This window comes from Podarcis cretensis (genome assembly GCF_951804945.1).
Source record: "Podarcis cretensis genome assembly, chromosome: 17".
Lineage (NCBI taxonomy): Eukaryota > Metazoa > Chordata > Lepidosauria > Squamata > Lacertidae > Podarcis > Podarcis cretensis.
This window is the reverse complement of record NC_137187.1, coordinates 6,621,558-6,635,903: the sequence shown is the minus strand read 5'-3', so window position 1 is coordinate 6,635,903 and position 14,346 is coordinate 6,621,558. Positions and strand designations below refer to the sequence as shown.

The following is a 14,346-nucleotide window of genomic DNA, read 5'->3' as shown; positions in this document are numbered from 1 at the left end:
AGGGCTGATTTCCTTCAGAATGGAGAGGTTTGATCTTCTTGCAGTCCATGGGACTCTCAGGAGTCTCCTCCAGCACCATAATTCAAAAGCATCCATTCTTCGGCGATCAGCCATCTTTATGGTCCAGCTCTCACTTCCATACATCACTACTGGGAAAACCATAGCTTTAACTATACGGACCTTTGTTGGCAAGGTGATGTCTCTGCTTTTTAATATGCTGTCTAGGTTTGCAGGCAGGTACTGGGTCCAAAATGCATTCTACTTGATTCACAGCCTCACATCTTGTTGCATTTTTCATCAAACGTCAAAATTAAAATGGAGTTGAACCTCATCTAATTCTGTCCCCTGCATAGATGAGAGGGTCCTGTAAGAAACAATTAGATGCCCTCGTATGGGATCTGTTGCAGTTCACATCCCAGGTCAAAGTGGGCTTTTTCTCTGTGAAAAGGATGCCCTGGAGGTAGAAAGTCTAATAAATACTGACCTTGAGAGATGGGCATAAGAAGAGATTCATTGTCTAAGAATGAGGTGTACCGCACTATGAAATTACTCCAATGACATCTAATGCCATCGGCCTTTCCTGATAAACACCCTAAGGATTAGACCTTCCCTTATAATTTGACAACACTTGTACAACCAGTCATGCTATGAATAAAATATATCTGCATTCAGCTGATAACACATGGGTAGTGTCTTTTCTGATCGATGCAAGGGTTTTGTGGTAGTTTTGTGGTAGTGTATTTGTTTCAGATACAAAAGGGCCCAGGTCCAATCCCTGATGTTCCCAGGAAGAGCAGGGAAAGCTTATCTTAAAACTGCAGAGAACAGCTGTCAGTCACTAGATTAGGGGCAGGCAGGAAATCTCTGGATCTTCTGATCTCTGGGTGATTTGCAGTAGATTGGAAAACGTTTGTGACCCCCTTTTCTTTAACAATAGCAGCAATAGCGCAACTGCTTTCCCACCCCAAATTTTTAAATTTTTAAAATAAAAAAAAGCTTGGGTAACCAATAATTGCTTTTTGTGTGTGGAAGGACTGTGAGCTCCTGTCACTTCGGTCAACTCAACTTCCTGGATTCAGAATTCTTTAATTCTAGGACTGCAATCCTAATCCAATGAGAATGAATTCCATTGAATTCAATTGCCTCTACATAGATATGGTTAGGAAGTAAGTACATGGATTTTGCAACAGGCCCAGTTTAGGGGAATCTCAGGATTCCAGAAGAAAACAGAAGCAGAGCCTACAACTTGAAGTCTGCCCACTTCTGCTGTGGAGCAATTGTTGTTGACTGAATAGGGATTTCAACAAGGCGCGACTTGTTACTCTTTACTCTTCCACGGGCTGCTGTTCCTTGTGGTCTAAACAGATGTGTCCCGTCCCCCCGTCCCCCTTGCACTGGGGAAGTGTCGAAATGTGGGCGGGCTAGGGGAGACGCCGTCCTGCAAGCGCGCTTGGCTGCGTTACCAGAAAACGGCTCTCCGCCTCGCCTGCGCCTCCGTCGGTGCCGCCCAGGAGCGCAAGGAAAACAGCCGCGGTTTGGCAATGTGGCGGCTTCTCCGCAGCAGCCTCCTGCAGCTCGGCCGTCGGGGCTCTCCCTCCGTGAGTATCTCCATCGCCACAGGCGTTCAACCCTGGCTGTGGATGCGCGCTTCGGAGGATGGCAGTGGTCCAAGAAAGGGGGGCGCGTCTCCTTGGCGCAGCGGTGCCAATGGCTCCCTGCGTCTTTGCGCGACCGAGAGCACCTGGATCAGGTGAATCTAGTTCAGCCCCTGGCCAGACAGGTGACATGAAGTCAGACCATTCACCCCCCTAGCTTAGGGCAGTATGTTGTCTGCTCGGCACTGACTGGCGGCTTGCCGGGCTGGGAGATCAAATGGCTGCAGCGCTGGTTCCCAAAAGGTGGTGCGCTCCTCCGAGGGCGAGAGGTGCAAAACTTCTTTTTAAGGAGAGTGAGTGCCAAATGCCAGAGCCGAGGGACTTCCGGCTGGCGCAGGCACTTAACTTCTTCAGTTTTGTCTTGCAGTGTTTTACCCCCTCACCTCTCTCTGGTCACCTATATGCCATGCGCAACCATTAAAGTAAATCCAAGAGGGAGAAAAGGGGGAGCCGAGCATCTCTTTTTTCTCCCCTTCATAATAATATTTATTATTTTCCATACATAGACATAGCAAAAGAAAAAGCTGACAATAATAAAGGGAAAAGAATGGAACAGAAAAAAGAATATAGAACGTAAAGGTAAAGGTAAAGGTACCCCTGCCCGTACGGGCCAGTCTTGACAGACTCTGGGGTTGTGCGCCCATCTCACTTAAGAGGCCAGGGGCCAGCGCTGTCCGGAGACACTTCCGGGTCACGTGGCCAGCGTGACATTGCTGCTCTGGCGAGCCAGAGCCGCACACGGAAACGCCGTTTACCTTCCCGCTGGTAAGCGGTCCCTATTTATCTACTTGCACCCGGAGGTGCTTTCGAACTGCTAGGTTGGCAGGCGCTGGGACCGAGCAGCGGGAGCGCACCCCGCCGCAGGGATTCGAACCGCCGACCTTTCGATCGGCAAGCCCTAGGCGCTGAGGCTTTAACCCACAGCGCCACCTGCGTCCCCAATATAGAACATAAAATACAACAAATCATCACTACACTAACACTTAATTAACTGGTTAAGATCCATCTTCATAAACATATTATTTGACTTCCTCAAATCTCTTCCATCTGAATTTCTTAGTAATTATATATAGCAGTTTCCAATATCATTATTTCAGAAAACCATATCACAGTCATAATCATATTTCCTAACTTTTCTTATCGTACATTTTCTTATTTATGTATTTAATCCTAATTTAATCCTAGGCCTAATTGATTCTTTCAAGTGATTACATATCTTTAATATTACAATATTTATTCAGATAGTCTTTAAATTTCTTCCAGTCTTCTTGGTGTTCCTCTTCTTTCTGGTCGCGGATTCTCCCGGTGAGGTCAGCCAGCTCCATAAACTCCACCATCTTCATCTGCCATTCTTCTACCGTTGGTAGTTCTTGTGTTTTCCATTTTTTGGCTAGTAAAATCCTTACAGCAGTTGTGGCGTACAAAAATACTTTTACATGATTTTTGGGTTCTGCTAAGCATCTCTACGTGCCCTTCTCATTATTTATTGCCTTAGCACAACTGGTCTTTTTAGGTTAGTAGTTCTAAAAAAAATTCTCTGGGTCGCACTTTCAGAACAAAAAAATTGCTTGCACCACACTGGTTTATTATTATAATTATTGATAAGAAATGCATTGGAAAACAAAAGATACCTACCAGGGTGGATTGGCAGATGACAGCAGTGCTTTTTTTTCTTTAAAAATGTTTAGGGGTGCTCTCATTTTGACTCTAGAAAATCACCATTTTATAGTTCAAATCGGGGAAGATAAATACAGTAAATGGACAAAAGTACAAAGATTCACAAAATGTTTAGGGGTATGTGTACCCCCAGAAAAAAGCACTGGATGAAACTATTGGACTATGCAAAGATGGCTAGATTAACCGGGAAAATCAGAAACCAGGAGGATCAAAACTTCAACAAAGAATGGGACAAATGTATATTATATTTGAAAGACCACTGTAAACACTTGAACTCTTTGGCTGGTTTTAAATAACTCTTGCAATGATACATAGTTTTTGGAGGACTGTAAATTGGATGGACTTAAGTTACTTAAAGAACCCACGGAGGGGAAGAGGGAAGTCTTGGGATTCGGAAGAATCTTGTGTTTATCCAAAGAGTGTCAGGCTGATTTAAATGGGCCTTTACTACTCCATAAATATGCCTTGGAACAAGATGTCAATGGGATCAACTTTTAATCTTAACAGATGAAAGAGTGTTTCCCTATGTTGCTATCCAGCCATTACACAAATACCTGACTCCTGTAAGCGTTAAGAGCACAATTTCCCCATATCTCTGTTTGCACAAACGTCTGTTTCATTGCAAAAGAATATAGGATATTTCTACCTAAATAAGAAGAGTTTGGATTTGATACCCCGCTTTATCACTACCGGAAGGAGTATTAAAGCGGCTAACAATGTCCTTTCCCTTCCTCCCCCACAACAAACACTCTGTGAGGTGAGTGAGGCTGAGAGACTTCAGAGAAGTATGACTAGCCCAAGGTCGCCCAGCAGCTGCATGTGGAGGAGCAGAGACAAGAACCCGGTTCCCCAGATTACAAGTCCACCGCTGTTAATCACTACACCACACTGGTTCTCACCATAAGGGTATGGTGCTGATAACGCCAAGGTTGCAGGGTCCCTTCCAGCTCAACAATTCTATGATTCCAAGCTCTTTTAATCAGATTGCTTTATTGCAGAGATGAGGAACCTAGAATCATAGAATCATAGAGTTGGAAGAGACCACAAGGGCCATCGAGTCCAACCCCCTGCCAAGCAGGAAACGCCATCAGAGCACTCCTGACATATGGTTGTCAAGCCTCTGCTTAAAGACCTCCAAAGAAGGAGACTCCACCACACTCCTTGGCAGCAAATTCCACTGTCAAACAGCTCTTACTGTCAGGAAGTTCTTCCTAATGTTTAGGTGGAATCTTCTTTCTTGTAGTTTGGATCCATTGCTCCGTGTCCGCTTCTCTGGAGCAGCAGAAAACAACCTTTCTCCCTCCTCTATGTGACATCCTTTTATATATTTGAACATGGCTATCATATCACCCCTTAACCTCCTCTTCTCCAGGCTAAACATGCCCAGCTCCCTTAGCCGTTCCTCATAAGGCATCGTTTCCAGGCCTTTGACCATTTTGGTGGCCCTCCAGATGTTGCTTCCATCAGTCCCAGCAAACATGGCCAAACTCCAGTTTCCATAAGTCCCAGTGAGCATGGCCAATGGTCAGGGATCATGGGAGTGGAAGTCCAGCAACATCTGTACAGCTATAGGTTCCCCATCCCTGTGCCGAACATTATTTTCAGATCCTAAACTATGCAGTTAATCATTTTACAAATAACACTTGAAGCTGATGGAGCTAACTTTGCACGATACTATGGCAAATGGGTCATTTCTTCCTTTCCGTGTTTTAGCTCCTGCCTCCTGGTGCAATGGGGAACTTTGGGGTAAGACCCAGAACTGTAGCTTCGAACCATGCATATAGCACAGGCGAGAGGAACACCACTAGGTCCACTGAGCGCTTTCCGCTACCTAAGGAGGAGGATTTGCCAAACGATATAGCAGAGCTTATGAAGAGAGAAGAAGCAAAGGTAAGACTGTAGCACCCTGCTTGTGGTTAACGCTTAGCTGGAATGAAATATTCAACGCAGCAATAGAGAAATTAAAATAGTAATTTATTTGTCAGACAAATAAATATGAGGCACAGTGGTATATGGTTACCAAGCTCTGGCCTGGCCTCTTGCCATTCTGGCCAGCACTTATATTTCCTTAACCTAGCCCCCTTGCTCCTCCTTTGGCTGCCTCTGTCCAATCAGCCTGGTTGAAATTCCTATTGGCTGTTTGCTAGAACCAATCACAAAAGATACACCCATTTCCTCTTGTCCTTTTATGGGAATCAAAAAGCTATCTATAAATGACAAATAAGTAGTAATATATCTTACATGTGTCTCAACAAGGAACCTTAATTACCAGCTCACCTCTTGCCCTCCTTGCCCTATTGCCTTCCAAAACAGATAATTAATCTTGAATTTTTATCTTATGCATATGTCAAGGATTGAGTTCACATCAACATTGAGAGATCTCCTTCATTTGAAGGTTTCTAAACAAAAGGCCTGACAACCATATATCAGGAGTGCTCGATTGGCGTCTTCTGTCTGGCAAGGGGGGCTGGTGGCTGACTTAATTTCAGGATAGTTACAACTCTTACAACTATATGAAATAAGAATCTAGCATTTCTTAAATCCTTTGCATAATTATATTTAAGCTAATATATTTAATACATAAATAACCTTTTAAAAGGAAAAGAAATCTTAAAAGGATCTTAGTTTAAGAAAGAAACAGCTTTAGAAAAGGCTTCCCAAAAATGCTCCCTTTCTGCCAGCTCTTCTTCTCTTGTTTCTCAGCCTCAAAAATAGAAAGAAAGAAAACCTATTTTCTCCAGCCAAGTCAGTTGTCTTTTTCACTGCTCTTGACCTTCTTAACCTTAGGAAGAAGATATGGCTCATTTTACTATTTATCCACCCTTAATTTGTAGGGTCAGTGTAACCTTGGCTGTCAGCCTGTAATTCCCTTTTTACGACTTTGAGAATTGTTTTCTGCTATAAATCAGGGGGGCCCCTTGTCTAGGAGAAAAACATTGCCAAGGTTCTTCTAGGCAGCTGCTCTTCTAAGACTGGTCTTTTAAGATACAGGCCCTGATTAAACATATAAGCTTTAATAAAAATGCAGGCTTATGATTAGATGCCTCAAGACTGATATACTGGAATCCCCTTATAAGACAGCTGAGCACCTAGCAGGCCAACCGGTTCACTCCATTAGGTTTAGCATGTCAGAGGCTTGCAAAATTGCGGCAAAGAATACGCGCTAGACTTTATTAAAAAGCTGCCTTAATCCCAGGTCAGCCAATTTACTCGCCTTGCCCTGCATGGTTTGCTGAACTGAACTACAACTCACAGCATCCCTGGCCATGCTTCCTAGGGCTATGGAAGTTGTAGTTCAGCAACGTCTGGAGGGACAAAGGTTAACCTAATTTTCCACTCCGTAGAATCATAGAGTTGGAAGAGACCACAAGGGCCATCGAGTCCAACCCCCTGCCAAGCAGGAAACACCATCAGAGCACTCCTGACATATGGTTGTCAAGCCTCTGCTTAAAGACCTCCAAAGAAGGAGACTCCACCACACTCCTTGGCAGCAAATTCCACTGTCAAACAGCTCTTACTGTCAGGAAGTTCTTCCTAATGTTTAGGTGGAACCTTCTTTCTTGTAGTTTGGATCCATTGCTCCGTGTCCGCTTCTCTGGAGCAGCAGAAAACAACCTTTCTCCCTCCTCTATGTGACATCCTTTTATATATTTGAACATGGCTATCATATCACCCCTTAACCTCCTTTTCTCCAGGCTAAACATGCCCAGCTCCCTTAGCCGTTCCTCATAAGGCATCGTTTCCAGGCCTTTGACCATTTTGGTTGCCCTCCGCTGGACACGTTCCAGTTTGTCAGTGTCCTTCTTGAACTGTGGTGCCCAGAACTGGACACAGTTGAGGTCTGACCAGAGCAGAATACAGTGGCACTATTACTTCCCTTGATCTAGATGCTATACTCCTATTGATGCAGCCCAGAATTGCATTGGCTTTTTTAGCTACCGCGTCACACTGTTGGCTCATGTCAAGACACACTTTTTTCTTCCTAAAAAGTAAGGGGAAATGTCTGTGCGTCTTATGGAGCAAATGCATGGTCCCTGGAGCTGAATTGCCCAGGGGCAAAAAGCAGATCTTGCTTTTTGGGGGAGGGGAGAGGAAAGTGGGTGTTGAAACAAAGCCGCCGATCGGCAAGCGATCGGGGAGGGAGATAAGGGACGCTAGCAATAAAGGAGGCTGCCTGGGAGCGGGGAGGTAAAGAAAGCAAACTTGCAAGGAGAGGAGACAGGAATACTAAAGCAATGAGGAGAGAAATTAGAAGAAAAGGAGGAGCAAAAAACTGCTCCAGCTAAGGAAAAGACACTAAGGCAGACAAGAAGGAAAGGAGTGTTGAAAGGAAGCAGCTGATCAGTAAGCGATTGGGAGGGAGATAAGGGACACTAGCGATAAAGGAGGGGGGAGGTAAAAGCCCATGTATCCTCAGGATTTTTGCATTGGGTCACCCCAAATTCACCATCAGATCACATAGCATGTCCATGGCTACAGCCTGCACCAAAAAACACATGCACCCACTGTTTTGTGGGGCCGCAATGGCGCAAAAACGTGGTTACAAAGCACAGATCCACATGGATCCTCAGGATTTCTGCATTGGGCTACCCCAAACTCACCATCAAATCACATGTCTGTGGCCACAGCATGAACCACAAAAATCATACATCCACCGTTTCGTTCAGAATTTTTTTTCCTCTTGTTTTCCTCCTCTAAAAACTAGGTGTTTCTTATGGTCATGTGCGTCTTATGGAGCGAAAAATACGGTAATTAAACACATTAAGCACAGTAAAGCATCAAGCATGTTCCCCATGTATGGTCTATTCTGGCTGGTAGCAGCTCTGCAGAGCCTCAGACAGCGGATCTCTGCCACTGCCTGATTCTTCTGAGTGGAGAGATTAGGCTGAGAAATTAGGATCTTCTCTGCAAAGCACGTCAGCTGTGGCTCTTCTCCACTGCTTGGATGATTCGGAACGGGAGACTTGGCATCAGCCTGCAGTTTTCTAGCGAATGGCCCTTAGCTAATTGTGCTATATCTGAGAATGGATGGCATTGTATAGACTCTTCCCTTAATGGCAATTTGACTAGCTTTCCCCCCCCCCCTCGATTCCCGAACAGCGTGGGTTTTTGCCCAATGTGCTCAAGGTGATGTCTCACCGCCCAACAGAACTCAGAGCATTCCTTGCTTATTTCAGTGCCGTCGTGAACAAGGAGACAGGTAAGCATGGCGATCAGACTATGATCTTCTTTCCTGTTCCAACAGTCATAAACCCCCAGTGGCAATTTTATTATCATCTACTCTTCTATTTTTATACCAGTTCTCATAAAAAAAGAGAAATCCCAGAGTAGTTCACACCAAAATATGCTGGGGTGAGCAACGGCTCTGTGTGCACTCCAAATTATAGGGCAAATTGGGCCAATCTGGGAAAGGTCCTCCGGTTTCTGAGTTGCATCGTACCATGAAGAAGATGCCTCAAGGTGGACCTGGGACTCCCTAAGCTTTTAAGGCGCTCTGAGGCTTCAGTTTTCTCCCACCCCCTCATCAGAAATGAAACCAAGCTGACTTAGACAACACCCAGAACTTGAGAGGAGGGAAGGAATGAGGGCAGGATGGAGCCAGTGCTGTTCACAGCACCCCTAAGCATCATTCAAATCACTCCAGGGTGCTACGGCACTAAAGCAATTACAGTGGTGCCCCGCAAGACGAACGCCTCGCAAGACGGAAAACAAAAGGGTTTTCTGTTTTGGAGGCGCTTTGCAAAACGAATTTCCCTATGGGCTTGCTTCGCAAGATGAAAATGTCTTGCGAGTTCCTGCGGGTTTTTTCCCCTTCCCCCCCCCCTTTTTCTAAGCAGCTAAGCCGCTTATCAGCTGATCCGCTAAGCTGATAAGCCGCTAAAAACCGCTAATAGCGCTAATCTGCTAAGCTGTCAATGGGCTTGCTTCGCAAGACGAAAAAACCGCTAGACAAAGAGACTCACGGAACGGATTAATTTCGTCTTGCGAGGCACCACTGTATAGAACAGATGCATAGTACCCTCAAACTCAGATACAGGATATAAGCGCATAAGCCCAGGATGAAGTGACTCATTCCCATGACTAGATATATGATCCACCCTTTGCTTGTCTTTCCTCCCACAGGAAACCTTAGCATGGCTGACAAAGAGCTCATTATCGTGGCTACGAGTGTTGCAAACAAGGTTCCCTACTGTGTAATTGCACACGGTGCCTTACATCGGATGTACTCTACGACAGTGTTTCCCAACCTTGTGCCTCCAGCTGTTTTTGAACTACAACTCCCATCATCCCTGACTAGCAAGACCAGTGGCAAGGGATGATGGGAATTGTAGTCCAAAAACAGCTGGAGGCACAAGGTTGGGAAACACTGCTCTAAGAAACCAGTGCTGGCAGATCAGGCGAGAACCCATATTTGCTAGTCTTAGTGTGTATGTGCACGCTTCACTTCTGTGCTGTCTTAACCAGCAAGCTTCCACTTGCGACCTTGCTTCTGCGCTTGTTCCAGGTTCAGGCAAAAATCCGGGCTCTACCTACAGCTTGCAAAAAAGAGAGAGAGATGAATGAATTGTATGAAGGGGACTTGAGTCTGAATTTGAATGCTAGTTTATGCAAATTATTCTGGTGAAATCTTTATAGTAGGTTTTTTACTTTTTGTGCAGTGCACTGGAAATATGATTGTAAATTAGTATATACAGTGGTACCTCGGTTTACGAACTTAGTCCGTTCTTAAACCAAGGTGCGCTTTCCCTAATGAGGCCTCCCGCTGCCGGTGCCCTTCCACTGTTCGGCTTCTGTTCATAGACCGAGGTAAAGTTCACAATCCGGGACACTACTTCCGATTTTGCGGAGTTCGTAAACCGAATAGTTCGTAAACAGGACTGTTCGTAAACCAAGGTACCACTGTATAGCAATTTAAAAGAAACTTTGAAAGATTACTGAACAAAAATTATGGGATTATAATTTATTATATTCATATTTATACAAACCTTTTTGGGACGCGGGTGGCACTGTGGGTTGAACCACAGAGCCTAAGACTTGCCGATTAGAAGGCCGGCAGTTCGAATCCCCGCAACAGGGTGAGCTCCCGTTGCTCAGTGCCTGTTCCTGCCAACCTAGCAGTTCGAAAGCACGGCAAAGTGCAAGTAGATAAATAGGTACCGCTCTGGAGGGAAGGTAAACGGCGTTTCCGTGCACTGCTCTGGTTTGCCAACAGCGGCTTAGTCATGCTGGCCACATGACCCGGAAGCTGTACGCCGGCTCCCTCGGCCAATAAAGCGAGATGAACGCTGCAACCCCAGAGTCGGCCATGCCTGGACCTAATGGTCAGGGGTCCCTTTACCTTCATCTTTATGATTAGTTTATATTAGCTTTCTCTAACCTGGTGGCCTCTAAATGTTTTGTAGTGAAACTTCTATCATTCCTGATCATTGACCGAGCTGGCTGCAGCAGATGGAAACTGGATTCTATCTAAAAGCAGCAGGTTGGGGAAGACTATAACATTACAAGATGCTGGGCACTTTATAACTAGATAAATGCATTTAAAAGCCTTATGCAGCAGTGTTTAAAAAGGCCCTTGCCCAAGGCTAAGAATTGTATGGAAAAGGGCAGTTTGCTAGGTGCTTATTCTCATGCCACAAAGCTGAGGGGTTGCACTTGGCAATATTCCCTTTTCTGTACAGCCAAGCTGGTTGCAAGCATGTTGCTCTGCTTTCTTTTGGAGCACATCAGCGAGGCTGAGATGGTGGGTCTGGTTGTCTGGGCATCCCTGGACCTCCATACACACTGTCCAAGCTTGCGTCTTAGGGAGGTCAAATCACTGCTGCTAACTTAGTGGTTTGACTTCACCCCCGGAGGCACACTCTATTGTTTATTGAGACAGCCGAATGCCAACAACCCAAAACAAGAGCAAAGATTGGGGAAGCACTTTACTTCTTTGCAGCGATGCATTGCAGTTCATATTCAAGGTCACTCCCTAATCCTTCTTTTCAGCCCTCAGTCTGTTTGTCACTGGTCTGATACTGCCTGTATATATGGTCCTTTATGTCCCACACTTGGCCATTACGTACCCCAGCAGCTGTGTTTATGATTTCCTGCTGCTTTGTTTCTGTGCAGATCATGGTGAACTGGAAAATGGCTGACCTAAGTGATCGCGAGGTAGCCATGCTCGAGTTTGCACTCGCTGTCTGTCGAGCAGATACCATCACCAAAGAACACTTTCAGAAGCTGGAGGCACACGGGTTTGACAGAGAAGATGCCTGGGACATAGGCGCCATTTCAGCCTTTTTTGCCATGGCAAATCGCATAGCTCAGCTCACAGATATGCAGCCAAACCCAGAATACTACTCCATGGGAAGGACACTGAGAGAGAAAGAGAAGACCAAATCTTTGGAAGGAAATTGGACTCCAGATGCTAGGACCAAAGTTCACTAATTAGTAATGTAGCACCCTGCTTGTGGTTAACGCTTAGCTGGAATGAAATATTCAACGCAGCAATAGAGAAATTAAAATAATAATTTATTTGTCAGACAAATAAATGAGAGGCACAGTGGTATATGGTTACCAAGCTCTGGCCTGGCCTCCTGCCATTATGGCCAGCACTTATATTTCCTTAACCTAGCCCCCTTGCTCCTCCTTTGGCTGCCTCTGTCCAATCAGCCTGGTTGAAATTCCTATTGGCTGTTTGCTAAAACCAATCACAAAAGATACACCCATTTCCTATTGCCTTTTATGGGAAATAAAAGCTATATATTCTTCTATCTATAAATGACAAATAAGTAGTCATTTATCTTACATTTGTCTCAACAAGGAACCTTAATTACCAGCTCACCTCTTGCCCTCCTTGCCCTATTGCCCTCCAAAACAGATGGTTAATAGTTTTAAATTTTTATCTTAAACAGATGTAAGGGATCTTGAGTTCACATCATCATTGAAAGATCTCCTTCTTTTGGAGGTCTTTAAACAAAAACCTGACAACCATCTGTCTAGAGTGCTCTGATGGTGTTTTCCTGCCTGACAGGGGGCTGGGCTGATGGCTGACTTAATTTCAGGATAGTTACAACTCTTACAACTATATGAAATAAGAATCCAACATTTCTTAAATCCTTTGCATAATTACATTTAAGCCAATATATTTCATACATTAACATAGATAGCTTTTTAGAAGAATAAACCTTCTCAAAGTAAAAAGGAAGGAACAGTTTACAGCCTCAAAATAAAATAGGAAGAAACCTCTTCTTCTGTTTACACCCCCCTTCTCCAGCCAAGCCAGCTGCTTTTTCCATTTGCTTTTGCCTTTTTAACCTTAGGAAAATATGGCTCAAGTTTAATGGGAGGCACATGGTTTTATTTTACTATTTACCAACTCTTAATTATGTTTTTTCTCAGCTTTTTTATATTCTGTAATATCTAGGGTCAGTGTAACCTTTGCTCTCAGCCTGTAATTCCCTTTTTACGACTTTGAGAATTGTTTTCTGCTATAAATCAAGGGGCCCCCTTGTCCAGGAGGATAAACATCTTGCCAAAGTACTTAGGCAGCTGGTCTTCTGCCTGGCATAAAACATTTGAAAATCTTTAAGCTCATTTTAAAATACAGGCCCTGATCAAAATATAAGCCTTGATAAAAATGCAGGCTATGATTAGATGCCTCAGTAAGTGGCTACAAGTTGTACAATAACTTGTACAAGTGGGTACAAGTTAAAAATGGCAGGCAAAGAATCCAGTGAGAAGGGAAATGTACTTTCTATTGCACAATAGTCCTGAAGAGGAGTGCTATTTTTCTAGAAAAAGAGGAGCTGGAACTCACCATGAGTGCCTCCCTTGTTTTCTTATAATGGCACCCACTTGAGAGGGGCCAGAACTGAGTTCAGGTGAGTCCCCCCTGAAAAAAAGCCCTGCTGAAGGGGATAGCCCTTTACAAGTACTATATATAAACTATATCCCTATATATCTTCTTAGGAACATTTCCATCTGCACCATCTCAAACTCAAATCATAAAGATGTGAAAGGTTTCCCAAGTTATCTGTTAAAATTAAGAGGGCGAGCCTACGAAGAGTAATTACGGAGCCTCTCATTTCATCATCCTGTGTCTTCCAGGAAGTCAGTATTTAACCCTGGTATGCAAGGAAGCCAGTGAAAATATACAGCTAAATAAATAACCAACCCCATTGTGCAAGAAAGTAAATCTTTGCAGGTTTAATGATGTACTTTGGTCATTGCATTCCATTTCAGACTGGTAAATAAGCAAGATAAAAATGGTCAAGTATAATGGTACTAGTGTGCTTTCTAAATCCCTGAAAACAGTTTACTCCTTTATTTACTCTGGCAGCAATGGCTGTGTGTACTATCTTAGCAGCCAGCTGGCAATTTGAAATCATTCTAATAAGTGCTGAAATTACACCTCAGATGGATCTGCTACTCAGTGAGAATACACACAAAAACACATGGTTTATTTTTAAAAATTCAGATAAATCTGATGGCATGAAGGAACACGGCAATCTCAACAGTGCAAGATCACTCCTCCTCAAGTTACCAACATATTTTTTTTGAAATAATTTTTATTTGATTTTACAATTCTAACAATGCAAAATACATACCCATATTTAGAGATTTCTCTGAATCCCTGGACTTCCCACCTTCCCCTCCATGGGACCTATTGTCAACCTTTTCAACTGCATATCCGTATTATTTAGTAATCTGTATTTTATGCCTCTCCATTTTGTCCATAATAATAATTACCGTATTTTTCGCCCTATAGGATGCACCGGCCCATAGGACGCACCTAGTTTTGCTGGGGGGGGGAATATAAGAAAAAAAATTATCCCCCCCCCCCAGCCGCGGCTTCAGCGCGTCCTGCGCTCTGTGCAGGTGTCTGCCTGAAGCGCGGGGCGCTCTGCTTCAGCGCGCCCCGCGCTCCGGGCAGCAGGCTGCTATCCGCAGCCTAGGGAACCCTGGGGAACTCCCGCGGGCACCCCAGGCTTGCTGATAGCTTCCTGAAGCCTGGAGAGCGAGAAGGGTC

General features: G+C 44.4%; 1 protein-coding gene across 1 annotated transcript; it reads left to right on the top strand.

Annotated features, from left to right (window-relative positions):
* Window positions 1-682: 682 nt before the first annotated feature.
* LOC307206110 (uncharacterized protein) lies at window positions 683-13,490 on the top strand (the record flags this gene model as incomplete). Its single annotated transcript, XM_079958904.1, has 7 exons — window positions 683-686; window positions 1,366-1,598; window positions 5,046-5,222; window positions 8,433-8,532; window positions 9,456-9,563; window positions 9,708-9,730; window positions 11,445-13,490. 7 exons carry the CDS (start codon window positions 683-685, stop codon window positions 11,760-11,762), a joined length of 963 nt encoding a protein of 320 aa, XP_079815030.1. The 3' UTR covers window positions 11,763-13,490.
* Window positions 13,491-14,346: the final 856 nt, after the last annotated feature.